Below are 26,135 nucleotides of genomic sequence, written 5' to 3' on the forward strand. Positions count from 1 at the left end.
GATCATTGCATGAATAGGGGTTTACTGGCAGAAGCTTCGCAGATTGAAAATACCAACATTGACGAAAATATGTAGCATGTGTCTAGGTGTATAGTTCATTGATATTTCCTAACCAGCCTACTCAGGCGCCTGCCTAGTGGCCTCCTGGGGTCTGGTTATACGACAAGCCTTCTTGGATGTCTTTCGGGGTACCTTGTTTCCCAGTGCCAGTCTCATAGCCATAGTGTGTGTAAACAGGAATCCTTAGGTCATTTACTTCAGGACAATTAGTTGACTCGAAACAAAAACGCCGATTTCCCTCGGATGTGTTAACTCACACACCACACATTAAGCAGGCGTAAATTGCCTTCACTGTATGTGCGAATTTTACCAAGAGTTTGTGCTCCCGAAATTTGCAGTCCGGGCGAGAAGAGCGCAGAGGCTCGAGTTTCTCCTCAGCTCCCCTGTTTATTCATTCCCGATTTTCACCCCGGTCAACCGCCGCAGCAAAATTTCTCACAAGAAGCGTGAGATGATTGGATTGCAAGACAAAGAGAAACACTTATTTCCTTGGCAGCTGCACACAGCCATTCCGTGAGACGTATCTCGACAAAAAAAATCTCAGCGTCGCTGTGATATGATCACCTGTGTCCTACAATCATGTTTAACAATATACCCTCGCAAATACTTCATCTAACTGCGTGCTATTTCGAAACTAAAGATCTTTACACCTTGGTATGCTCATCACGTCTGCTGTACACCGTATCTCAACGAAGCCTTTACACCAACGTGAGTCTTCGCGGATGGAAGAGTAGGCGCAAGCAGTGAATATGTTTCTATATGCTGTGACCCGAACGCCGAGACTGGCTAGCTATGTTCAGTACCGGACGGTGGGGGGCTGGAACACAGAAAATTCCACAAGGCGGAATGTGCAGAGAGCTGGATTCGATGACAGTCTTGTATGCAGGCTAGTCCGGTAGAGCGGGATATTCCGACGAAGAGAGATCTACATGGTTGAGCAATCTCGAACTGGATAACGAAGATGCTTGGCTGGCTCTGCTCATTCCTCAATTGAAGGAATTGCAGAGACTCGACCTCACCTGGCCGTTCGACTCCCACTATGTTGTGGCTATGTTGCAAAAAGCTGCAGCTGATTCAGAACCGACATTTCCTCATCTCGGGTCGGCATTTGAAGATTGGTATGATTCAAGAAACTCGTTCCCATCGTATTACATGGACCCATTCTTCACTTTCCCGTCAATGCGCAAAGTAGGCTGCTATAGGGTTGCGGAGCGTGAGGGGGGGCGGTGATCATGCGTCTGTGCCTGAATCGGATGCCCCTAGAGCTCCGATGCAAGGAATCATCTCACCACGGTGCTCGAATATAACCGACGTCGACTTCCAGGAGAGCAATGCTCTGGGGGAATTGAGGAAGTGGATCCAGGCTTGCAAAGCACTCAAACCATTCCGTCTTGTCCATGGTAGATTCATGATCTCCGGTGATGACTTTCAGCCGCGGAAAATCCACGGATCGCTTTCACTCCACAAGTCGACGCTGGAGTATATTTGGGTCGAGCCTTGTCAAAATGACCTGCATGACGGCGCTGGCGAGTGGATGGGTTCATTCGTTGATTTCACCGCTTTGAAAGTTACTTTTTCTTCCTTGGCCAACCTTGTGGAACTCGACGAGCTCGGTTCACCCGTTCGAAAACTTCAGGTTGTCCTTCGTCGTTGGAGACCCTCTATGTTTCTGTCGAGGACGACCAACCTTTCAATTTAGCTGTTGATCTGCTGGCGGAATTCGCTGCCTTGAAGAGCTTCCCCAGGTTTGCTACGATACATCTTGAATACTGGGTTTTCGGGAGGCGAGAATGTGGGAAGGGTCCGAAGGGGCAGACCTTTGGATATACAATGTTTGACAGGTGATTTTGACCATTTTCAACAAGTACCAACTTATTGCTCCTCTCTCCAACAGCCCGGCCGGGCTAGCTCAATCGGTAGAGCGTAAGACTCTTAATCTTAAGGCTGCGGGTTCGACCCCCGCGTTCGGCTATTCCTAAAACCAAACCTGAGATTTCTTTTTTTCTTTCCTTTTTTTTGCTCGGAAAACGGGGTTTGAGGTCCCACTTAGGGCTCATGTGAATTCTGGGGGTTTACCTAAGCATCGAGAATTTGGTGCCTTGGTCTCGACCATGGTGCTTTGTATCCTGTGAACGAGATGTGATGAAAAGTGATCAGTTTAGCGCCCTCTGATGTGTTAAAGAGCTGCCTTGGCGGTAAGTGGGGTCGCCCCAGATACCCCCGACCATTCCATTCACTTTCTACCTGACAGCCTACCTGGACCTCTTCTTATTTTGACTGTTGATCAACGCAACCTTCCAAGTCCAAACCGTAAATGTTAATTACATCTCTTCCAGTCGAATTGGCGCGTGAGATCTCTACCTATCTCCAGCTATCGGATTTGCAAGCTCTCAGATCAGCATGTCGTTACTTATATCGAGTCTCACTTGATACATTCTCGGATCGGTATTTTACGAGCATCCGCTTTCTTGCAACAAGCGACGGCCTCCGTAATTTAGAAGAGATCACAAAATTAGAAATCGTCCGCAAAAATGTCCGGGAACTGTGGATGATACCCACCGTCTTCGACGGAACTCGTTGGCGGAACAGAAGGATATTGACATTGTTTGAATACGCCTTGTCATCAAAAAGCTGCAATAGCTTGCGTGGAGCTGAGCTGAAAACTCGCTTTGCCATATATAGCGCAATGACCAAAGACAGCTTCTCTCTTCTCAAGTCGAAAAAATTCAGCATTAGACTTCGCAAATGTTTGGATTCTTTGACGAAACTTGACACAATTGGACTTGCCCATTATACGACTCAATTTTTGCTTGATCCACGACAACAAAAAATCAGATTTCTTGGTTGGCGTCAACTCAGAGCTAAATTGGACTGTCGATTCTCTCCCAGAAGCTTAACAAACCTTCGTGGTGACTTCATAGCGACGATCACCTCTTTGGCAATGCTAAGGATTCTTCAAGCAATTGGGCCTCGCCAAAAAATCCGAAAACTGCATACATGTGGTGCTGATAATTATGGTGATATCTTATCAGAGTTGAACCTTCCGCAATCGCAATATAGTCCACTTCTTTCCATGCTAGAAGATCTTCGCATATGCATATACTACCAGAGCCCTATGTTAGCTGAAAAAGGCGTTTGGGACAAAGAGGCTTGGGATCGTGTAGGCTTTGGGATGCTGAGGCCAGATGACCTTTCCGCTGTTCCGACCTGGTTTGATGTGATTATCGAGGTTGCTCCACGTCTGAAAACACTAGCCTTTTCGCAAGGTCACTACCGCTCCTCTCACCAGACATTACATCAGGTTGAACAGCTTTCTCAGTCTGTTCAATTTACCCAGCTTAGAGAGCTTCATCTTCATTGGATTCATCTCACCTCTGGTACCCTGAAGTCATTTCTAAATACTGCTAAGCCCACCTTGAGAGTCTTCACTCTCTTTGCAGTGTCATTGGATGCCAACGAGGATTTGCCAATAAATGATCCGATCACTTCCATGTACTGGCAGCGTCTTTGGGACTTTTTTCGAGACGAGTTGTCATTACAGAGATTTTCCATGGGAAAAATTACTTCTGACCCAAACAAATATTTGATACAAGGACCTGATGAATTGACTAAGCCGAGCGAGAATGCTGAGTTTGATGCCGAAACGGCTGGAACTTCGTTCAGTGAATGGATCGATTCACTGACCCTCGTGTTGATCAATGGATATCACCATCTGTATGACAGGGAATGGATATACCAGGGTATGTAGTTCACATTCCTTCAGCTCCCTGAAGTCTGTTCTCACAAAATCCAGATGAATGGTTCGACAAGATGATACCTACAGAACGCAACCCCTCGAATGCCTTCTTGTGTACCTGCAAAGACAAATCTAGGCCCTGCAGATATCGATGTTTTCAGCAGAACATGAGCTCATGAGAAAGGCTTACTTGGGAAAAGATGGAGAGTCATGGAAGTATATACCTAGTGTGGAAGAGGGATCATTCGAAGGTGTGTCACGAAGATTCATGTTGATTTTGTTAGTCTAGAGAGCATGTCTTCAGATATAAATGCGAGAAATAATGATATATATATATATGCCTTGGGATAATCAAAAGTCCTAAAAACCGGGCATCAAAAGGTTGGACGCTATATAAACATAATTCAGATACAAGTTCAAAACCGAAATTTGTTTGATATCCATATATTGCAGAAAGAAAGTGGAAAATGCCAGGCCAAAAGCACACCTGCACGATTGCCGCCGTACTGACCCCTCAGTTGGTGAATGATCCCAGACCATTGGATAGGGTGCATTCATGAAACACACCGTCTTTTAGCGTCTGCACACTACACCATTCCCATGATGTGTTATGCCTAGTTGATACCCTTAAGTGCTGGGCGTAAAGGTTGCTTGTTTAAATAGAGCGTCCTTTCATTCTCAGCATCTGCCCACACGTTCGCTCTCATAAAATTTACATATCCCGTTTCCATGGAAGATTTTCACCCCCCCCAACAGGCCGAAGCCCGGCAATCCTACTGCACAAAGATTGGGAGAGGTACTTTCAGCATGGCTTCCTGGCACACCTGAGGGAGTTTACGATCAATACCTGCAAACACTCTCTCCTGCTTATGATCATCTGTTGACATATTCACGATATGACCGGATATGGCGCTTTTCAGAACACAGCCGTCATAGCTTGTCTTATCATTCCCAGATTTCTCTCATGTCCTCTCCGGTGTTCGTAATCGATATCGGGGACAGGGATGAAATAACAGATCGTCGTGACTATGATGGAACGGACCCTAACTCTATGAGAGAACTTGAATCATACCTCTCCAATGTGCACCAGGCCTCGAATTATGGCCGTCGCTGTCGCATTATATGCGCACAACATATCACTTGCCTAAGCATGGAAGCGTTGGGAAGTGGGCTCTCTTTGGACCCTAATGTCTTCAGCCATCATATCGGGTCGTCGTTCAAGGACATTGAGAAAAGCACTGGTATTGGGAAGCTTTGCAACAAGAAGATCGAACAGATCCCTTCATCTGTGGGCGCCTTTGAGTTTGAGAAAAATCTACAAATCCTCAAACGTCACCTGGGAAGACTATCCATTGCCAATGTGGAGCATGCAAAAGACCTCACAACCCGGGACTCGATTCTCAAGTCCGTCTACGGCGGCGAAGGTCATCCTATCACATATTCAGTCGATGTGCCACGAACAATATATGTGCAAGGATATCAATCTGAGGATGATAGGACAGAACCTACCGGAAGACATCTGCAGGCCAGGGTGTTGGCACTACAGAGCCGAGTGTTGAATCGTCGCATTGCTCGGCAGAGATTTGTTGATGATAGCATGTTTTGCGACCAAGGGGAACGATATTCACAAAACGGCCTGGATATTCTACAGCACATTACCATTCATGTGATAAGCGACGGTCTCAACACCAACTCTCGACAAGGTAGGGATGACTCTTATGTTTAAAAATGGGACAAAACGGAGAATTTACTTATTCAAGTAGTTTTGGTTTTATTTCCACCCTGTCCGGATCTTGATGGAGACAATGCAGACAACGATCCCTATGTTTTTCTTGACCCTCTCACCAAGCGAGAGAGTATCAAATCATTCAAAGAATTCTGTCAGAGTCGAGATCAGAAGGACCATGTATCTGCCGAGAAATCTACGGTGTCTGGTCAGAAAATGTCTCAAGATGTTGAAATTTTCGCCAATGATATTCTCCTTGAGAATCAGCCAGGAAATGAGGTGGCGGATACTGTCCATCTTGTACGGTGTTATGCTCTGAATGCATGGTTTGATCGCCTGCAGACGTTGAGAGACCAGCTTGAAGACCTGAGTCTCCAAAGTTTATCCCCCCGAGGCACACTTCGCAATGAAGATCCACTGGAATCTGACGAGGAGAGTCACACAGCTGATGGACTACTTGATGAAGAGGGGATGAAAAGTGCTATTCTTTGCTATATCTCTTCACTGGACGGAGAATGTCATCGGTTGGAAACTGATTTGCGTGCGGCACAAGGAGGATCACACACGAACGCTTTTAAATCTGTTCACGCACTAAGTCAAATGATGAAGAAATATACTCACATACGACTGCAGATGAGCAATCTTCTCTCCGAAACCCAGCATTTACTTGATATGAAGACCAGCAAAATGCAACAAGCTTTGATAAGTCTTCAAATCAAAGAAAGCAGAAACTTCATGGAACAGACACAAATAGTGAAGAGGTATGATATCAAGCTACCTCGAGGGGACTAGTACTGACACGTGTTAGGCTTCTCATAATAGCCTTTTTTCTCATACCGTTGTCCTATGTGTGCTTGGCATTTGGCATGAACTTTGGATAAATTGCTTGTTGACCTATTGGACAAATTGGTAGAGTTGTGGAGGGTGGCAAAAATAGCTGCACTAGATGTGTCATTCTACATATCAAGTTCCCACCAATGCGAATTCATTTCTAGTACGGCCAGTGGATACGCCGTAAAAGCATCTTTCGTGTAAATGAAAAGTACCCAGCCTCGTGACGGTCTAGCGTAGCGGCACGGTTTATATGTGTGAACTGAGTCTCAAGTCTTCAAGCTAGAGGGCACGTTCAATGTAAAGTCCTGATACTCGACCGGATGTTGGGTATTTTGTCCAGAATATCCTTAGGGGGTAGAAGTAAGATCCGATATAAGAGTACATTTATTGAATAGCCACATTATTAGCCACATTGGCCACCATAGCCATATTACCCGTCGAACGGAATTCAACAGAGTTTTGCAGATTTTTGGAAGTGCCGTATCATACAGTCAGATTTCTGTTATACATATTAATTTCAGCCAGATACCAACGAGAACAAACACCAGGTTGTCTGCTACCGTGCCTCCTACGCTACACTATATCATACTCAATGTACGCTCTACGATGTCAATGCCCAAACTTTACTTGCTATAGGTTCCTAATGACTAGTAGTTAAAGAGTTCCCAGATACTGGCAGCCAGTATTGATTCCTTTTACCAGCTGTCCCCATGGACTAGGTGTTTAAAAAGAGATGCAAAAAGATCAGCATCATCATTTGACAGTCTGTGTACAAAAAAGTCTCAAGGCAAGTACTAATTACCAAAATATCTGCACGAGAAGCTCAATGGACAGAGTTGAATCGCCCTCGCTGAGGGGTGCAGCAAAAATCATTGTGATGTTGAATCAGCCTCAATAGAGCGTGGTCCACCCTACTGGGTTCTTAGCTCAGGCAAATCCAACAATTTCAACCGATCCTCCCCGATAATCCTCTCTGTTGTGACCCGATCAGGATAGTTCCTCATGAACATGTTTGTGAAGTGGGTCCCGTAGTGGATTGTTTCGTCGGGAGGCTTGCCGTTATAAAGCTTCGCAACTGGGGAGACCACAGCTTGGAAGCTAGGTTCATGAAAGTATGCGAAGGCAAATCGCTCGCGGGTATTAAGACCGACCTTGTGGGGTGTGGAAGGTAGGTACGAGTTCGTCATGAACTGCATGATATCCCCTAATGAATTGACATGAAATGTTTGAATATGTCGAACAAGAACCCTGAAGTACTTCCGGAAGGTGGAAGATACACATACCTGGGAATACTGTGAAGACTCCAGGCACAGGGGGCACATAGACCCAACGGTCATCGTCTTCGCGGAAGCCAGCAGCGCTCTTCTTCCAATTTTCCAGCTTCTCATCGGCCGCGGGGGGCCGGATAAATAGGCCTTGAATGAAAGATAAGTATATGTATACCTATTCATACAAGAGGAATCTCACCTCCAACATCATCCTGGGCTGCAATGACCAAGAGACCGTAGTCTGTATGAGACCCAATGCCGCGGCCATCTTTTCCTCTGCCGTTAGTGTTGTTATTTTGGGGGAACCTAAACGTCAAAGTCAAAATAAATCAAGAGTAATTCTTGAATATTACTTACCTCAAGGTACGGAGATGGTGCCATCCATCCTTGGTCAAGGAAGTCAAAGTACCAGGGTCTAGACTAAGTCCGTATTCAATCATCTTCAGCAGTGTCTCCCCGCTATCGCCTAAGGAGTCCATATACTGTTGTATAGGGGCCTTCATATCAATATCCGGCCAGGGGCAAGGACCATGGCAAGGCCACTTAGCTTCTACCCGAGGCTCGTCCAAAGGAAGGTCCTTGGTGACTGTGAATATCTCTGAATAATCAGCAATACCATCTGTGATCTCCTCCCCAGAGGCAATATAGCCAGCGTAGCTCTGAGTATCCACACAAACAGCCTTTTGTTTGGGAGGTTTAGCAAAGAACTGTTTACTAGCAGCAAAAGCCTTGTTGAAGAGAGCTTGCTGCTTAGGATTCATCGAAACCTAAAGTATACCATCTTCACGCCACGCATTGATCATATCCTTCCCCATTTGAATGTCACCAGGAGATCCGACGGCCGTCTCGGGCAAAGTGAACGTCTTGAGTTGCCCGACATGAGCCACATAATTCGGTGGCATTGTGCTACCCGAGTCGCTTGCAGTAGTCGCGAGGCCTTTCGCCTGCTGGCGCAAAAGAAGTGCTGGGTGGACATGACGAATAGAGTTGTGACCGATGACTGCTAGACGCAGTGCGGCAGAGCCATTCCGATGTGAGAGCATTTTATCAGAAGCTTTTGAATTAGCCTTTCTCTTGAGTTGGTATTCGATCAACTTACTGAATGAATAGCATGAGTAAAGAAGGAATGGTATGCTGCTCCCAACAGTTTACGAAATAGATCTATACTTATAGCCCATTTAGGGATAATGATTAAGGGTGGTATGGGCTTACAGCTTTAAAAAGACGTTGCATGGAAATCCCTCATATCATTTTGCTTGGTAGGGAGTGTTGACGAAATCAATCAATCCCCTTCTAGGTTAGCCGCATGATTTCTTCTTGGTTGAGTGCGTGATACTCTCTTGGCTGACTGTGTGATATCCTCTAGGCTGGCTGGCTGGTGCCCTTTTGGCTTCGGGTGGTGGCCTTGTGGCTGGTGGCTGGCTGCGTGATGCCCTCTAGGATGGCTGCATGATCCTCTACGGGATAGCTACATAGGATACTTCCTGTGAACTAGACTAACTTGGGTAGTCAATCGCAGCCAAGAATAGTATGATGGCACGAATGAATGAGAGTCATCATTCGTGTTTATAGGACTCAACTTCCTCGTGTAGCAATGGGGTAAGAATGATAGATGGTTTAACACGATCTCAAAGGTGATCAAAATAGAAACTCTAGTACCTTAGTAGCCGCAGGTTACACTAGATGGCATTATGGAATTTTGACGATTCAATGTACCGCAATATTTTGTCTGCCTAATACTGATTCGAATATCGATGTAAATTGATGGGTACGACCGATATTGAATCCACATCTTACCTATAGACTTTCGCACTGCCTCAGTCCCGTAACATCTGAGAATCGTTCTCTCGGGTATCTCAGTATCCCCGTGATTCGATTTATTTTATTTCTTTAGTTTCTCATGAAGGATCAAACTTATCGCATCTTTACAACCCCCTTTGTGATTCTGTTACTCTTCAAATATCGGGAGATGCTACGGCCTCCCACCACCCTTTTTCCACCTGCGCTCCCTCGGCTGGATCGGCGGCTCGCTATGCACCTGCGAAACAAAGTGCACCTTCCTAATTAGGAACAACCCACTTCGACGACCGTTTCTTCCTATCGTTATTGACACCACCTGAGGCTGAAGACATGCACAAATGCCTGAGGCTTGTGACACTGTTGGCCTGTAACTCCAGGCTTGAAAACCTTATGAGTCATGATTCATGACTATGATATCTTCAACTCTTCCCGGTAAGCAGATTCGGGAGCCCCGCGGAGTAAAAGTCTCGATGTTCAGATAACTATTTGGTGTATAATGTTAAACAACACCCGTCAAACCCCTAGAATCCTAACCCCTAGAATCCTACAAGAAGTCACCTCAACACTGGTTCTTATAATCATCTAACACGCTAAGGACATTGTAACTCAACTTCGACGGTGCAAAAGCACACAAAATATCCCTCGTTGTCATGTCAAAATCAGCCTGCACCCGATCGGTTGAAAGCAAAAGCTTAGCTACCGCGACATGTCCCCTCACAGCAACGGACGTAAGCGGCGTACGACCCTCTCGGAGTCCTAGGGATCGATCATCCATTGTGTGGTCTCTAACCAATTCTGCATGCCCAATGACCCCTTTCACCCTTAAAAGCGGTCGAGGATTACTACGTGGGGAGTCATTGAATGTACAAATTCTGAAAGATTCACGAACAACAGCCAAAGACAGACTGTGAGCACCGAAGGATATTAAAGGGCTCATTTGAATAATTTCACTACCATTCAAGGCCCAGGCTTTCTCATTCCCCGCGTGAACACTATCCTTTAGGGCCCGTAATCCCGCAATCACCGCAGCTTGAGCAATGACATTCGCGTATTGAGTTAAGCGATCCTTCCATGCAGGATTCAGTTTTCCAATTATCTCTACTATGTACCGAGCAGCAGCCGTCGAATATCTTGGCGGTCTCCAGTAATCATGCCAGGGCGAAAGATAATGCTCCTCTCAAATTCCAACACATTGATATTATCCTCAATATTTCCTTTCATCCGGGCGTATGGGATGCAATACTCATGATTGGCATTTGAGGAGGAAATGAGGACTACGGCAGGTTTTAACCGCCATCGCGCCAACCGGGTTTTTGCCTGGCAGAACATATGTAACAAATCTATGATCCCGTAGATATACGGCCCTATACCTACACAAATCCTTGAATTACGTCAATTCTAGGCCTAGAATATACTATACGGTACAGCGGATAATCATATTTTATCAGGATTAAAGAATTAGAAGTCATCCTATATATTTCTGTTAATTTAAGTGGTATTGTGAAATGTATAGGTCCAATCAATGGTGTTACCATCTCTGTATTATAGTATGGGCTGAAGATTACTAATCTAAAATTACTGAATAGCCGGATTAAATGAATCTCCGGTGTGCCGGTCTATATACTCCATTAGTTTATTTCTTAGACTGCGTATTAAATTAATTTACCTTCGATAGAGCGGTGTGGGCAGTGGTGCTCCTTTAGGCTTTAGATATCAATATTTCCCCCTAAAATGAGGTTCTAAGCCCGGTAGCTGTACAGCTTCCGGGTCCTAGGGGTGATTATACAGGGGTGAGAGCAAGGCGGTGCAATGGGCGGTCAACAGTTTCTATGGGTTGGCGCGATGGCGGTTAAAACCTGCCGTAGAGGACGAAATTCTGGAGCCAGACCGATTCGCTGCACGGGCCAGTTCTAAATGCAATCCATGTTCGATTTGATACTGGGTTTCAAAACCGCCAGCGCTGGCTCGGGTGGTTGCAAAGGAAGTAAAAATGGATCAGTCTCATATTTGGGTCGTCCACTCGGAGGCCTCCCCAGAGATAGATTGGATAAGTTTATCTTTCGCGGCAATGGCTTCTATTTGGGGTCGACTCCCGAGAAGGTATTGATACGCGCAATGGAAGGGCTTGCGAGAGCGATGTTTGAGATCCTGAGTTGTATAGTGTCTTAAACACATGAGCCTGTGTTTTTGTCACTGTGGAACCCAACGATCGCGCTAATGCACATCGACCCACCGTTCCCGCCAAGCTACGGGTGCAAATCTATGAAGCTGAACCGTGAGTAACGTTGAACACCCCAATTGAATGCTATACTTGAACCCAACTTGACTAATGATGTAAAGTACGGTAGGGGTAACTCTGTATCGGACAGTTTCGGAACTAGGTACCGACACGACCCGAGACCAAGCTAAATGCACAGTCGAAAACTTCAATGTTGATAACTCCGAACCGGGATTTTATTTTGTGTCAAGGTATCTGTAGGATATTATAGGCACCTATATGCCTTATGCCTGATATAGATCAACCGTATCAGACATGCATAAAGGACCTCTCCTTCACAGTGTGTTCCAGGCTCTGGATCAGACATGGCAGCTTACCCGAACGAAGGGAGCAACCTTTTGGCACGGATAGCTGATATACACATACGACACCACGGAAATGCTCTTCGAGAAGCAGACTTGAAGAAGGAAAAACCAGGTTTACAGAAGTGCAGGATTGAGATTCTCACAGGACCTTAGACGTACGAAGTGGTACATTTGGGCGTGATATCAAAATATGTCTGAGAAATCAGAACATGTTCCCAAAACTTGAATCTAATTAACTTGTACCTAGCTAATATGATGATCAAGCACATCACATACAGAAAGCCTCATGGTCTCTTTTCATTTCTGTTCCCTACTTCGTAACCTGATATCTTGATTTATGTCAGAAATAGAATGCCCCGGCAATGTCAAGGGTGTGTTGTGGATTGCAATATATAGAGTATTGTCTAGGTCATCCAGTGCGCGAATATCATCACAGCTGGCGGTTCTTGCGTGAGATATTGTCATATTAGCAGAGCGATACCGCCTTTGAAAGTGATCGTAACATTTCTCCTTGGTTTCACAAGAAAAAATGCAAAAATACTCCCGAGTACTGCATTCAAGAATCTCATGGACTCATTGCAAGCTGGCTTATCAGATGTCATCAAAGCGAAGTTGATACCTAGGTGTATGGAAACAGATACATAGAAAGACTTTGCTAAACAAATACCGAAAAGCTAGAATAGCATAGGCGACGTCATAATTCCGTAGTATGTCATCTTGGGTGCAATTCGCTTCTATGCCGACGACTGATATGGCTTTAGTTGAACGCTGGAAAGCCTTGAAGATGTACCAATAGATCCAGAAGAAGAGGACTAGAAATCTTATTTGCCCTATGCAAAGGGACACATAATAGAGAAAATTGTGAGTATAATCAACAAAATTACCTATAAGCATCAATATATAGGATGTCTGATGAAGAATTTTCAGTGTTGACCATATATGGTGTAGCGGGAAAGGCAATTTTACAGAATATCATACCGGAACGGTCGCTGATGTCAAAATTAGTGCTATAGTGATCCTGGCTACCATCTAGGAGCATAGGGTGTCCCGGATACCGTAGCGATACTATATCGCTACGGTAATATAACAGCTTACCGTAGCAATACCGTAGAAAGTGCGTAGCGCGTTTAGTATCTGTAATACCACGGTCGTATTATAGTAGCCCTGGCGATACTGTAATAGGGCTTTAATACGTAGCAATAATTAGATACGTATCGAACATGATACAGTATTAATCATTGATACGTAGTAACCTCTTGATACGTAGCAGTCACTATTTCGTAGTAAGGCTAAACTATAGGTCAGTGACACCCTATTCTCCTGGAAGGTACCTAGGTACCTAGGTATATATGGGTAATCCTATACAATAGATAATTAGGTAGACGAAATAATTACAAAGGCTTTTATTTTAGGAGTCTATCTAGTAGCTTAGGCGTAGATTTTCTAATTATATATATATCGAATAGTTGAATAACCGATAGTAACCTAGCTAGGGTGATCTTTGGGGTCCTAAATTATATCCGGGATACGTATTACGGCCCCTAACTATGCGAGTAACTCGAAAAGCCTTAAGATACTAGTACTTAACTCGAGAGGTTTACTGTATATTGTAGGCTTAACCTAATATATAATACTAATATTAATCTCTACCACTATACACTCCACCGCCTATTTTTACACTAGTCTTATTACACACTAATAGTCTGTGATAAATATACCCTTAATAATAATATCTACTAGATAACCTTTAAGGTCTTCGCTATAGATAAAATGAGGGGTGGTATATAATAGAGTATTAGTTATAAGAAGTCTAGATAACGAGTTTATAGGAATTGGAGACAATTAGGTAAAGCGGCTTAGGGGTATCGATAGTATATCGCTTAAGGGATCTTACTTAATATAGACTATATTACTTAAGTGTTACGGACCTATCAGGCACCCAATGACCCAAACTACCCCACCAGCATTATAGGCCATCAAGAGCCAATCAACCTAGATCATATACAAAGGACACCCCGGCCAACCAGAAATCGTGTCACGTGATCATATAGGTAGTAGACCGGTCGACGGTAGAACGATAGATTCCGCTAAGACAAATCTACTAAGCTACTATCTACCTAACTACCCCTAGGAAGATAGGAGGATATATAAGGACGTTTATTCATGTACTTAGTCTAGTTCTTTGTCTTTAATCCTATATTGTTACTTATATATACCTATACAGACTTACAACTCTTGACTAAGATATAACTTAATAAACACTACGAGTTAGACTAATACCCCGGTATAGATCTACTCGGCGCTCTACCTAGTATCGATTCCTCGATATAACTTCTAGGGACTTAGGCTATAGTAAGGCCTACGGATAAGGTAATAGCTTAGTGACGATAGATATATCGTTAATATAGGAAACCCGAGGTATATTAAGGTAACTATACCCTAAACCGCCTAACCTAACTATGACTAGTTAGCTAGTGCGTAATATATTAAAGACTATCTCGATCTTAGTCTCGAGTCTAAACAAACGACAATATATCTTAAATCGAAAAGAGAGTAGTATAGGCTCCGGTCTAGTAACCTAAGAAAGAGGAACTAGACTCCGACGACGAGAGAGATAAGATAATCGCGAAATAGGAAAAGTAACTAGCCGATCTACGATATAACCTAGAGAAGGCTATATAGGCCATCAATAATCACGACGCGAACAATAGTAGTAAGTTTGGGTAAGTCGATAACTTCCTCGAATAACTTAAGTAATAGGTAATCGTATCTACACTAGCTAGTACTGTAGGTATACCACGACTTCCTAAGGTAGAATACTTTGAAGGAACCCGATCTAAGCTTCGAGGATTCCTTATGTAAATAGATATACACTTAGATATAAACCGAGATAAGTTACCTAGTGAAGCTAGTAAGGTGATTTTTGTATCTACTTACTTACGCGGATAAGCCTAGAACTAGCTCGAGCTATATATACGTAACTACTATAAAAAGATACCGGAAGAATAGTCTTTTACCACTACTTCTATCTTTAAAAGCTATACTAGCTTTAGATAATACCTAGAACGAATATTCGGAGATATCGACGCCTAATAAATAGCCGAAAGAAGATTATAGAAGATTAAGTAGTAGGGTAGTGTGTTAGTCTATATCTCTGAATTCTAGTAGATTATATCCTACTTAGACTTACCTAATCGAGTGTATATTCTATACTTCGAAGTAGGGTTAAAGCTAGAAGTTAAGGATAAACTAGTATAAATCGATAGACCTAACACTTTAGACTAACTTATCGCTATTATAGTTAAGATTAATAACTATATTAACAAGAGATATTATAAGCGATAAGAAATAGAGTAGTAGAAGAAGGGTAAATTATATAGATTTAATCGATTTCGATAGTATAGGCGCTATAAGAAAGTACTATATAATAATAATCTATATAGCCCGAAACCGATAGAGTTAGATACCACTTAAGATAAGTAGAAAGAGCGTCGGTAGAAAAACCTTTGTTTTATATATAGGAAACTAGGACACTATATTTAAGAATATAAGAATAAGAGGCCTAATAGACTAAGGCCTAGGTACTAGGCTCTATGTAAAGAACTACGTACAATATATAAATAGATACCATATAAAGAACTATATACGATATAAGAAAACGAATACCTAATCAGTGAGTTATTAGAAGATCTCTTAGTAAGATAGAATAACCTAAGCCTAGAAGAGATATTGGCTGGTAACCTATATATTGAAAGGTTGGCTAAAGGACTATAAGCGGAATTCCTAGAAATTAAGTGGGATATAATAGAAAGTCAAGGATAGACCTAGTATATAAACCTAGGAGATAGCGACTCCTAGGAAATAGGTAACAACTTTTAGGAGTAAGAAGTAGGTTACCTAGGAACACTAGTCACGTCCCTAGGAAACTAGGAGAACCTAGAGACCTCCTAAGGGGCTAATTATAGCGTAGAGCCTAATATACCGCTAAGGATAAACCGAGCGATCCTAATTAAGGGACTTAAAGACTTAGAAGAAGGAATACCTAAGTACGACCATAGATAGAACTATAGGGAAGCTAAAATAGAGCTTTAGGACTACCTCTAAGAATAGAGTTAGGTCGATATATTAGAAGGAAGGATACTTGATATCATAAATAGAAACAATCTAATAGGATACCCTTACAACAATTCCGCTTACGTATATAGAGGATATATATAATACCTAGAGTATAGTAGGGTGGCTAGCGTGATATACTATAATAAACTATACACAATTTATAGGTCCGGTAAGTTAGATCTAGGTATCGAACCAAGGCTACTAGCGTGGATAAAGAAACTATAATAGCGAAAAGAATACTAAGGAATTTAGTATAATAGGCGATAAATATATGATTATCGGAACTAGCTAACCGAATATCTTACCGCGATAATATCGGGAACCTATATTAAACTCTATATAGAGTTACCTACCGGAAAAGCCTAGACACTTATTGACTTAGGGGCCATAAATAACTTTATAAGCCTAATATTCTAGGAAGAACAAAGAATTTAAACCTAAGGATTACCTTATATAATCCTAGTTAGCGGACTAGATAGAGAAATACTCTTAGGAGGAGTAACCGAAGAAACTATGACACTTTATATAAATATTAACTAGTATCTAGAAAATATTAAGTTTAATATTCTAGCTATTAGGAACTACAATATCGTTCTCGGTATACTATAGCTCCGAAGGTATAACCCTAGTATTAACTAGTAGAAGGAAACCATCGAATTTAATAGATATAGGTATATCGAATAGGGACCCTACAATCGATCACGAATTAGGAAACAACCTACAATAAGATAGGATAAAACCCCTATAGCCACTAAATAAGTACTAGATATATCTAACCAAGAATTGTTAGAATATATACTTATTAAAAGCGAAAAGCTATATATAACCGATAGCGAACCCTAGATTCTAGAAGAGTACAAGGATTACTAGGATATATTCACCCCACTAGAGGAGGGTGAACTACCTAAGTATAGTCTATTTAACCACAAAATCAATATTGTGGAAGGCTCTAAACTAACCTTTAAGCCTATCTATCAATTATTGTAGAAAGAATCCGATATACTTAAGGAATATATCGACGATAACCTAAAGAAAGGTTATATCCGAGCCTCGAAATTACCGGCCGGATACCTAATTATCTTCGTACCTAAGAAAGATAGATAGTTACGACTTTATATAGACTATCGATATTTAAATTCGATCACTATTAAGGACCGATACCTACTACCACTTATTCACAAGATATAGGGTAGGATCGGAGGGGTAAAATACTTTATAAAGTATAATATCACTAATACTTACTATTATATTAGGATTAAGCTAGGATATAAATAGAAGATAGCTTTTAGAACCAAGTTCGGACACTATAAATACCGAGTGATACTATTTGGCCTCACTAACGCACCCACTATATTTTAGCGATTTATCTTTAAGGTACTCAAAGAATACTTGGATATCTTCGTTATTACCTATCTTAACAATATTTTGGTATTCTCTAAGACTATAGAGGAATATATATAGTATAATAGGAAGGTGCTATAAAAGCTAAGGGAAGTAGAAGTCACCCTTAAACTTAAGAAATACGAGTTTTATATACAAGAAACTATATTCCTCGGATATCGTATTAGTCCTAATAGACTAGGAATAGAGGAAGATAAAGTTAAAAGTATTATAGATTAACTAATACCTAAAAACGTTAAGGAAGTATAATAGTTCCTTAGACTAGCTAACTATTACCGGAAGATTATTAATAGATACGCTAATATAGCTATAGGGCTATATCGGCTAACTAAGAAGGAATAGCCTTTCTTATAGGATAAATAAGTAGAGTAATCTTTTAATAAGCTTAAAAGGCTATTCGCTTAAGGAACTATTATCGCTATATTCGACTATAAATAACCTATTATTATAGAAATAGATATATTAGATTACGCCCTAGGAGTAAGACTCACCTAGCTAGGGATAAATAGGAAGTACTAACTAGTGGTATTCTAGTCTAGAAAAATAATCCCGGTAGAGCTTAACTATAATATATACAATAAGGAACTCTTAGCTATAGTGTTAGCTTTTTAAGTCTAGAGAGTATACCTTAAAGGAGCTAAATATATAGTGGTAGTCTAATTAGACCACAAAAACCTTATATTCTTCACTATAATAAAAGTACTTACCTAATAATAAGTATAATAGGCTAAAACCCTAGTATAATACAATTTTAAAATCGAACACTATAAGGGAATAGAGAATAGCTAAGCAGACACTCTTAGTAGATAACTAGATTATAAGTTAGGAACCAAAGTAGCGGAACCTACTATCCTAAAACAAAATTTAGATAGAATAATCTTATATAATCGATAAATACTAGCTACTATACTAGAACTATAGGATAACAAACTAATCTAGAGGATTAAGCAAGAAGCAGAAAAAGACTAAATCCAAGAATTGGCCAGAGATAATAGTAAGTTAGTCAGAAATCAGGAAGGAACTATCCTAATATATAGACTAATCTATATACCCTTAAGTATAAGGAAAGAAGTGATCTAGAAACACTATAATAACCCTACTTATAGATATATAGGAATAGAAAAGACTATCGAGTATATCTCACGAAACTATTATTTTCTAAATATATATCAAAAAGTTAGATTTTATATTAAGAATTACAATATATACCAAAGAAATAAGCTAGTATAATACACACTATATAGAGAAATATAACTATCCAAGACTCCCACAAAACTATAGGATTAGATTACAATAGACTTTATCACGAAGTTACCAATCTCTGATAGACACAATATGATTATAGTTATAGTCGATAGGCTAACAAAGTACACTTATATAATTCTAATAATAGAAACTATTACTACCGATATAATAGCTAATATTGTCTTATAATATATAGTTACTAACTATAGACTACCAACCAAAATTATATTAGATAGAGATAAACTATTTACCTCTAATATATAGTAATCTTTTATAGATTAACTAGGTATTAAATTAAGAATATTAACAGCCTATTACCCACAAACTAATAGATAAATAGAGAGAGTGAACTAAACACTAAAGTAGTACCTAAGACACTACGTGAACTACTAACAAGACAATTAGGCAGGACTACTACTAATAGTGTAATTAGCGTATAATAACACTATATACACAATAACCAATAAATCACTATTTTACGCAAATTTTAGGTACTACCTAAGGGTGATTAGAACCCTATAAGGATAGGTAGCTATAGCCGAGTTAGTAAGACTTAAAGCTACCAAACTTAAATAGCTTTACCTATAGCTATCCCGGGATATCGATTTCGTTAACCTCCGAATAAAGAAATACTATAATAACCAGTATAAAGGAGGGCTAGACCTAAAAAAGGGGGAAAAGGTCTACCTACTACGACAAAATATTAAAACAAAATAACTAAGCGACAAACTCGACCATCTATGATTAGGACCCTTTAAAATCGACGAAAAAATAGGATAAGTTAATTATCGATTAAAACTCCTATATAGTATACAAAAATATCACCTAGTATTCTATATCTTATTACTCGAACCTATATTAAACGATACCAAAATCGCTACCGATATAGAACTCGATATAGAAACCGAAGAAGAATATAAAGTCGAATATATCCTAGTAGACCAATAGTATAATAGTTAGTAACAATTACTAGTATAATAGAAAGGTTACCCTACCTTAGAAAATATATAGGAACCTATCGCGAATTTAAGGGGCTACTACTAGCTTATTTAACAATACTACTAAAAGGCAAAGCGAACTCCGGAACTATAAGAGGTAAGGAAGACTCGGAATCCCAGAAAGAAGAAGGGAGACCAACAATCTCCGACAATATCCGATCGAAGTTAGGATAATCGGTAGTAGCGGCTAACTACTCTAGATCAAGAGTAGAGGAGGAAGGCTACTTAGGGGATAAATATTTTTTATCGAGAATTTAAAGAAGCTTAGTATTATACTCTAATATTTTAAAACCCTTTTGTTTTAAGAAAGCTATTTATTTTCTTAACTATCGCTAACGCGATATAGCCTCTTAATATTGTTTTTGTTTATTTAGCAATTTTTGGTATAACTCCGTAAGATAAGATTACAGCGTAGATAACTTGGGCTCTAGTAAATTAAGCTTACTTTTATTCTTTTTAATATTAACGGAAAGTTTATCTTTAGTATCACGTAATAGATCCTACTTACAAGAAGTATAGAAATCTTATTTATATAACCTACCCGCCTATATATAGGTAGTATACTTAGAATAACAATAAGAACAATCTATTATATAAGATATACCTAAGCTAAGGTAGTAACTATAAGGAACAGTAGTTATAAAACTATTCGCCTTAATATAGTCCGCTTATATATAATAAGTAACTAAAGAATCACAAGGGAGCTTAGGAGTACTTTCTAAGATAGAATCAGCCTTACGTTTAGGTATAACAGGATAGGAAGGATAGGAAATCTAACTTACCGAAGGAAAGGGGGGACCACGGATTTATAAGCTTCGAGGACGAAACTCCTAGGAAGGAGGAGGTAATATTACGGACCTATTAGGTACCTAACGACCCAAACTACCCCACTAGTATTATAGGCTATCGAGAGCCAATTAACCTAGATCATATATAAAGGACACCCCGGCTAACTAGAAATTGTGTCACGTGATTATATAGGTAGTAGACCGGTCGACGGTAGAACGATAGATTCCGCTAAGACAAATCTACCAAGCTACTATCTACCTAACTACCCCTAGGAAGATAGGAGGATATATAAGGACATTTATTCATATACTTAGTCTAGTTCTTTGTCTTCAATCCTATATTATTACTTATGTATACCTATACGGACTTACGACTCTTAACTAAGATATAACTTGACAAACACTACGAGCCAGACTAATACCCCGGTATAGATCTACTCGGCGCTCTACCTAGCATCGATTCCTCGACACGACTTCTAGGGACTTAGGCTGCAGTAAGGCCTACGGATAAGGTAATAGCTTAGTGACGACAGACATATCGTTGACGTGGGAAACCCGAGGTATATTAAGGTAACTATACCCTGAACCGCCCAACCTAACCGTGACCAGTTAGCCAGTGCGTAACATTAAGCTCTAACTGTGGGATAGGGGGAGGGTATTATATAGTTATACGTTAGGTTCTTACTATTCACCCTAGGTTATATTAGTTATTTTAGTATAGTAATCTATAGATATAAAGGTTATTCGATATACCTTATATTTAGATATAGAATATTTGTCTTACCTAATAGCCTTACTATTCTTTTTTTGTACTATATAGTCTTCCGCCCTTAGAAGTTCTAGTTCTAAGTTTAAGCCTAAGAACGAGGCTAGTGTATCCTTATCTATAGGTGGTTTAATTTTAGATATCCTTAGTAATAATATAGGAATTTAAAGCTTAGTAATAGTATATAAATAGGAAGTAATTAATAAAAGCCTAGTATACTTTTGTATAGAGCCTAGCTTAGGGTTATACTATAGGGGAGGAATTATTTTAAGGTTTAGATTAAAATATCTATAAGTAGAGCTTAGTACTAGAGAAATCCTATTTTAAATTAACCTATATTAGGATATTTAAAACTATTTTTAAAATATTAAATACTTTTTTTATTCTTTCTAGACCTTATCTTATCCTTTAAGTATCTAATCTATATAAGTAATATAATAAATATCAATATACTATCTAAAATATATTATAGTTATACTGAACACTATACACTATCTTTATAAATTAGGAATAATAGGGGGACCTTTAAACTAGATCTAATAAGTAGGGCGCTAGAGAGTAGGTTTACATCGCTTTATAGAAACCTAGTAAGGCTTTTATTTAAAGATAGCTAGTATTATACCCGATAGTTAAGGAATAGATATTACTTTATCCTAGAAACGTAGAATATTATACTAAAAACCTTCACTCTCTTATTTATTACTATAGCTAAAGCTATCCTAGTAGATTTTAATTCATATATAAAGAGCTAACTAGGTATCTAGGACTAGTCGTTAGTATTAGATAATACTAGAAGATCTAATATATTTACTTAGATAGAGCACTTACTTTGAATAAATAATTAGCTATTAATAGATAAACCTTTAAAGTCTAGAAGGTCTATAATCTAGGAAAAACAGTAAAGAAAGTCTATTTTAAGGAATATAGTATAGAACCATTAATATAGAACACACTTATCCTTAATTACTTTAAGATAGATAGTTATAGTGGCGTTATATATATTTATTATATACTTAACTTTAGTCTATATATCTTAGTTAGTACCTTAAATATTCTATATAAATTCTAGTTAATATTTACCTTAAGCTTATCGAGGGTATAGGACTTCCAATTTTTACACTAATCCTAAATATCCTAGATTGTAGCTATCTACTTATATAAATTAGAACTTAGGCTAGGATATATTTCTTAAATAATCTTACCTATATTGTGTGTGTATAGATTATAGAGGTATACCTATCGTACCTTATCACGAAAGTCCTTCTTTACTAGTACTTTAGTTTGTTTATACTTAATAGCTTCTTTATACTAAATATAGCGATGACGCTTATATATAGATTATATCTAACTAGTGTCTAGAGTTTCGCTATTAAGGTTTATGATTCTAAGCTCTAGGGTGATTATATATTCCTACTAGGCTATCTAAACTTAGGTAGGCTATCTTAGGGTTAGGGTTAGGGATTGTAGTATAAGTGGTAATATATCCTCTAAGTCTTAATATAGAATCGAAGCTAGCTTAGTTTAACTTATACTAGTATCGATTAAGGATAACTTTTAGGTATTCTAGGGTTATACTAGATTCCTATATAATCTTATTCTACTAGCTATCTATAATATATTATAAGCTTTAAGTGTTTATTATCGTTAGTGCTATCTCACAATATAGAAGCTCTATATCCTTACCTTAGATATAGAATTTATTATACTTAGTGGGCGAGGGGTACTTCTAGATAAACCTTAACTAATATCTATAATTAAGTGTACTAAGAGTACTTTATTTAGAATTAGTATATAGTTATTAGGAATAATTAATATAGACTTATACCTTATATGTAGTTAGTAATAAGGATAGCTAGTAGGTATAAAGTATATAGATTAAGATAGGAGAGTATCGAAGTTTAATCGAGAGTTAAATCTAAGTTCTATATTTAACTAGGTTATATAAACTTACTATATATCCTATAATACTATTTTACCTAGCTCCTTAAATATAAATATTAAATTTCTAAATATAATATACTTACCTTTATTCTATTCTAGTTATAATTTATTTTTCTAGATTTTCTTTTATTTTATTAGATGTTAGATACTAAGTTAAATATTTAGGTATAGTGAATTTATTAGGTTATAAATAACGAGTTAAGTATTAGTTTAGAAAATCTATAGGTATAACCTATACCTAACCTTTTTCCCTATCTATATCCTCTTATCTATAAGTACCTACCCTAGTTTATACTACTAGCTTCGATTTATTAACTTAGGGTCACTTTAGGTATATATAGACTACTCTATATTCTATTCACACCCCTAGTATAGAGGAATATAGTTAATATTAGATAGTCTACGATTAAGTCTAGGTATTCTAAGGATAAGTTAACTCTCTGCTTTATTCTATCTTAGACATTTTTATTCTACAAGATAGCCTAGTTCTTCTCCCTAATTTATCTTCTAGGTACTATATTTTAATTAACTTATACTCTACTTTTCTGAGGTTATTTTAAGTTAATTCTACGGTACTTTAGTATAGCCCTAATCAATTTAGTTTTATTTCTATCTACTAATATCGATATTTAAGAAATATTACGTCCTTTTACTTACTAAAGAATAGTTTAGAGACTATAAGCTTCCTATTACAATTTCCCCCCTCGATAGATTTAGGAATAGAAATAAACCTACTAGATATTATCCTATTAATTAAGTAGTATAAATAGGAAAGATTTACCTTAGGAGGGGAAGGGTTTAATATCGATATAGACTCTCTAGGCCTAAGTCTAGTGCTAGAGGTAATATAACCTTTATAATCCTAAATCTCACTATTTATACTAAATAAAATATAGGATACTATAGATATTGTGAATATAATTATTAATAGATTACCTAATACTAATTAAAATCAATCTAAAGATACTAAAGGGGTAGTAGAAGAAGATCTAACTAAGCTAAGCTATTAGAAAGCTTTAGAACTAATAGAAACCGCTATATAAGAATAAGCGCTCCTAGAAGTAGTTATAGACTAAGATATACTTGGAGATAATAATTTAAATACCCTAATCGAGGGAAATATATAGGATTTAGAGAATCATTCCCTAATATCTATTAAGATACCACTACTATAATTTTAAGGTACGTAGGAATAGTAGGAAGTGTAGCTTAAGGATATTCCTCTACCTTATATAATAAGACCTATATAGCTATTTTATCTTCTTCTTACTCTCTAGTATTTATCTTCGGGAATTTCCTATTTATAGTATACGTTACTTATAGAGGTATTATAATCACTAGAAGATATTATACCGTTCGAGAATCTCCCTTATAATATTAGTACCTTAAAGAAAACACTATAAGGTTAGGCTAAAGTTCTACCTTTATAGAAAAGAAAGATTCCCCTTCTTCTAATAAAGCTTCTAACCCTATCTATAGCTAATAGAAAACTCTACGACTCTTCGACAAGATATATCTATATTATCGATCCTATTCCTCTTCTAATTAGATAATTATAGTCTCTATAGTTCTATATAAGTATATATATAGGGCTAGTATAGTTTATAGATTAACCTACCGAGCTTTAGGAGTCTATGGCTTAGGGGGCCTTAATATAGACGATATCTAGATAGTTTATAAGATACCCTAGGGACTAATCTCTAATTTTCCCCTCCGATATTATTTACTATCATTGTGTGTTATAGGATTATTATCTATTAGATTCCTAAGTTTAGGCTACTAGGGCTAATTATATTAGTTAAGTTATCTATATTAGTCTATAGGGTAGATAGGTTATTATCTAGATATAAGTTCTACTTCGTTATACTAACTACACTAACTCCTTATAATAGGTACTAATAGCTAAAGGACCTATATTCTAGATATTCGAACTAGTTATCACTTCTAAGGAGTTTATCCTACTTAGTGAGGAAAGTGTAATTACTTATAAGAGTAATATTTTCCTAGACCATAAGTTTAACTATAATAGTAGATATCTTATCTAGTACTAGGAGGGTACCTTTACTATATATTAGGTATATAGTAAGACTATATATTATAAGTATATTATACCACTCTAAGAAATAACTCCTATCTGTAGAGAACTTAAGATATCAGCCTATAGATATAAGTGGTAGGTTAGGATACTTTATAACTAGAGATATATTTCTTTACCTTACTAGCTATATATCGATAGGTTTAGGTTATATTATACTATATATAGATCCCTTATAGGAGTGTATATAATACCCTTATACCTTTCTCTCTCTAAGCGTTCTAAGTATACTAATCTATTTCCTATAACTCTTAGTCTATATGGTTCTAATCTTCGAGATATTATTAGAAGTCTTATAGGTCTAAAAAAGCTCGACTAGGGTATAGATATTAATTAGACTAATAGTAAGAAGATAATAATTATTATACTATCTATCTCCTATATAGGAGATATAATCTAGTAATAGGAAAATATAGTAACTAAATAATAGCTAGTAAAGCTCTTATATCGAAAATACTATATATCCGAAGAGTAGCGGGATAATCTAAATTATAATATAGCACTTTTTAGGAGATACTATTATACTATTTAAAGATAGCGTCGGATAGTATCTTCCTTTCCTAAGGGTAAGTAGTCTAAGTTCCTTAAGAGGCTTAGGATATTAATATCTAAATCTCCGCTACTTTAGATAGCTCTAGCGATAGATCTTATAACCTTTTTCCTATCTAACCTATATTATTCTAAGTTCTCTAGGATATCTAAGACTACCTAAACTCTTCTTATCGAAGAGATATTATCGCTAGTAGGCTATAAATATTTTTTGACTAAACTTTATATA

General features: G+C 38.3%; 5 protein-coding genes across 5 annotated transcripts; 2 read left to right on the top strand and 3 right to left on the bottom strand.

Annotated features, from left to right (window-relative positions):
• Nucleotides 1-3,133: 3,133 nt before the first annotated feature.
• N7500_001824 (uncharacterized protein) lies at nt 3,134-3,808 on the top strand (the record flags this gene model as incomplete). The annotated part of the gene is made up of 1 exon (XM_056672970.1): nt 3,134-3,808. One exon carries the CDS (start codon nt 3,134-3,136, stop codon nt 3,806-3,808), a length of 675 nt encoding a protein of 224 aa, XP_056536489.1.
• Nucleotides 3,809-4,760: 952 nt separating this feature from the next.
• On the top strand, nt 4,761-6,314 carry N7500_001825 (uncharacterized protein; the record flags this gene model as incomplete). The annotated part of the gene is made up of 2 exons (XM_056672971.1): nt 4,761-5,499; nt 5,560-6,314. The coding sequence occupies 2 exons, from the start codon at nt 4,761-4,763 to the stop codon at nt 6,312-6,314; spliced, it is 1,494 nt and encodes a 497-aa protein (XP_056536490.1).
• Nucleotides 6,315-7,267: 953 nt separating this feature from the next.
• N7500_001826 (uncharacterized protein) lies at nt 7,268-8,667 on the bottom strand (the record flags this gene model as incomplete). The annotated part of the gene is made up of 5 exons (XM_056672972.1): nt 7,268-7,560; nt 7,640-7,771; nt 7,824-7,930; nt 7,982-8,366; nt 8,403-8,667. The coding sequence occupies 5 exons, from the start codon at nt 8,665-8,667 to the stop codon at nt 7,268-7,270; spliced, it is 1,182 nt and encodes a 393-aa protein (XP_056536491.1).
• A 1,316-nt stretch (nt 8,668-9,983) lies between these two features.
• Nucleotides 9,984-10,199, bottom strand: N7500_001827 (uncharacterized protein; the record flags this gene model as incomplete). The annotated part of the gene is made up of 1 exon (XM_056672973.1): nt 9,984-10,199. The coding sequence occupies one exon, from the start codon at nt 10,197-10,199 to the stop codon at nt 9,984-9,986; it is 216 nt and encodes a 71-aa protein (XP_056536492.1).
• A 1,052-nt stretch (nt 10,200-11,251) lies between these two features.
• On the bottom strand, nt 11,252-11,599 carry N7500_001828 (uncharacterized protein; the record flags this gene model as incomplete). Its single annotated transcript, XM_056672974.1, has 2 exons — nt 11,252-11,384; nt 11,445-11,599. 2 exons carry the CDS (start codon nt 11,597-11,599, stop codon nt 11,252-11,254), a joined length of 288 nt encoding a protein of 95 aa, XP_056536493.1.
• Between the last annotated feature and the right edge of the window lie 14,536 nt (nt 11,600-26,135).

Source organism: Penicillium coprophilum, assembly GCF_028826855.1.
Source record: "Penicillium coprophilum strain IBT 35676 chromosome Unknown utg000002l_segment0_segment0, whole genome shotgun sequence".
Taxonomy (NCBI): Eukaryota; Fungi; Ascomycota; class Eurotiomycetes; order Eurotiales; family Aspergillaceae; genus Penicillium; species Penicillium coprophilum.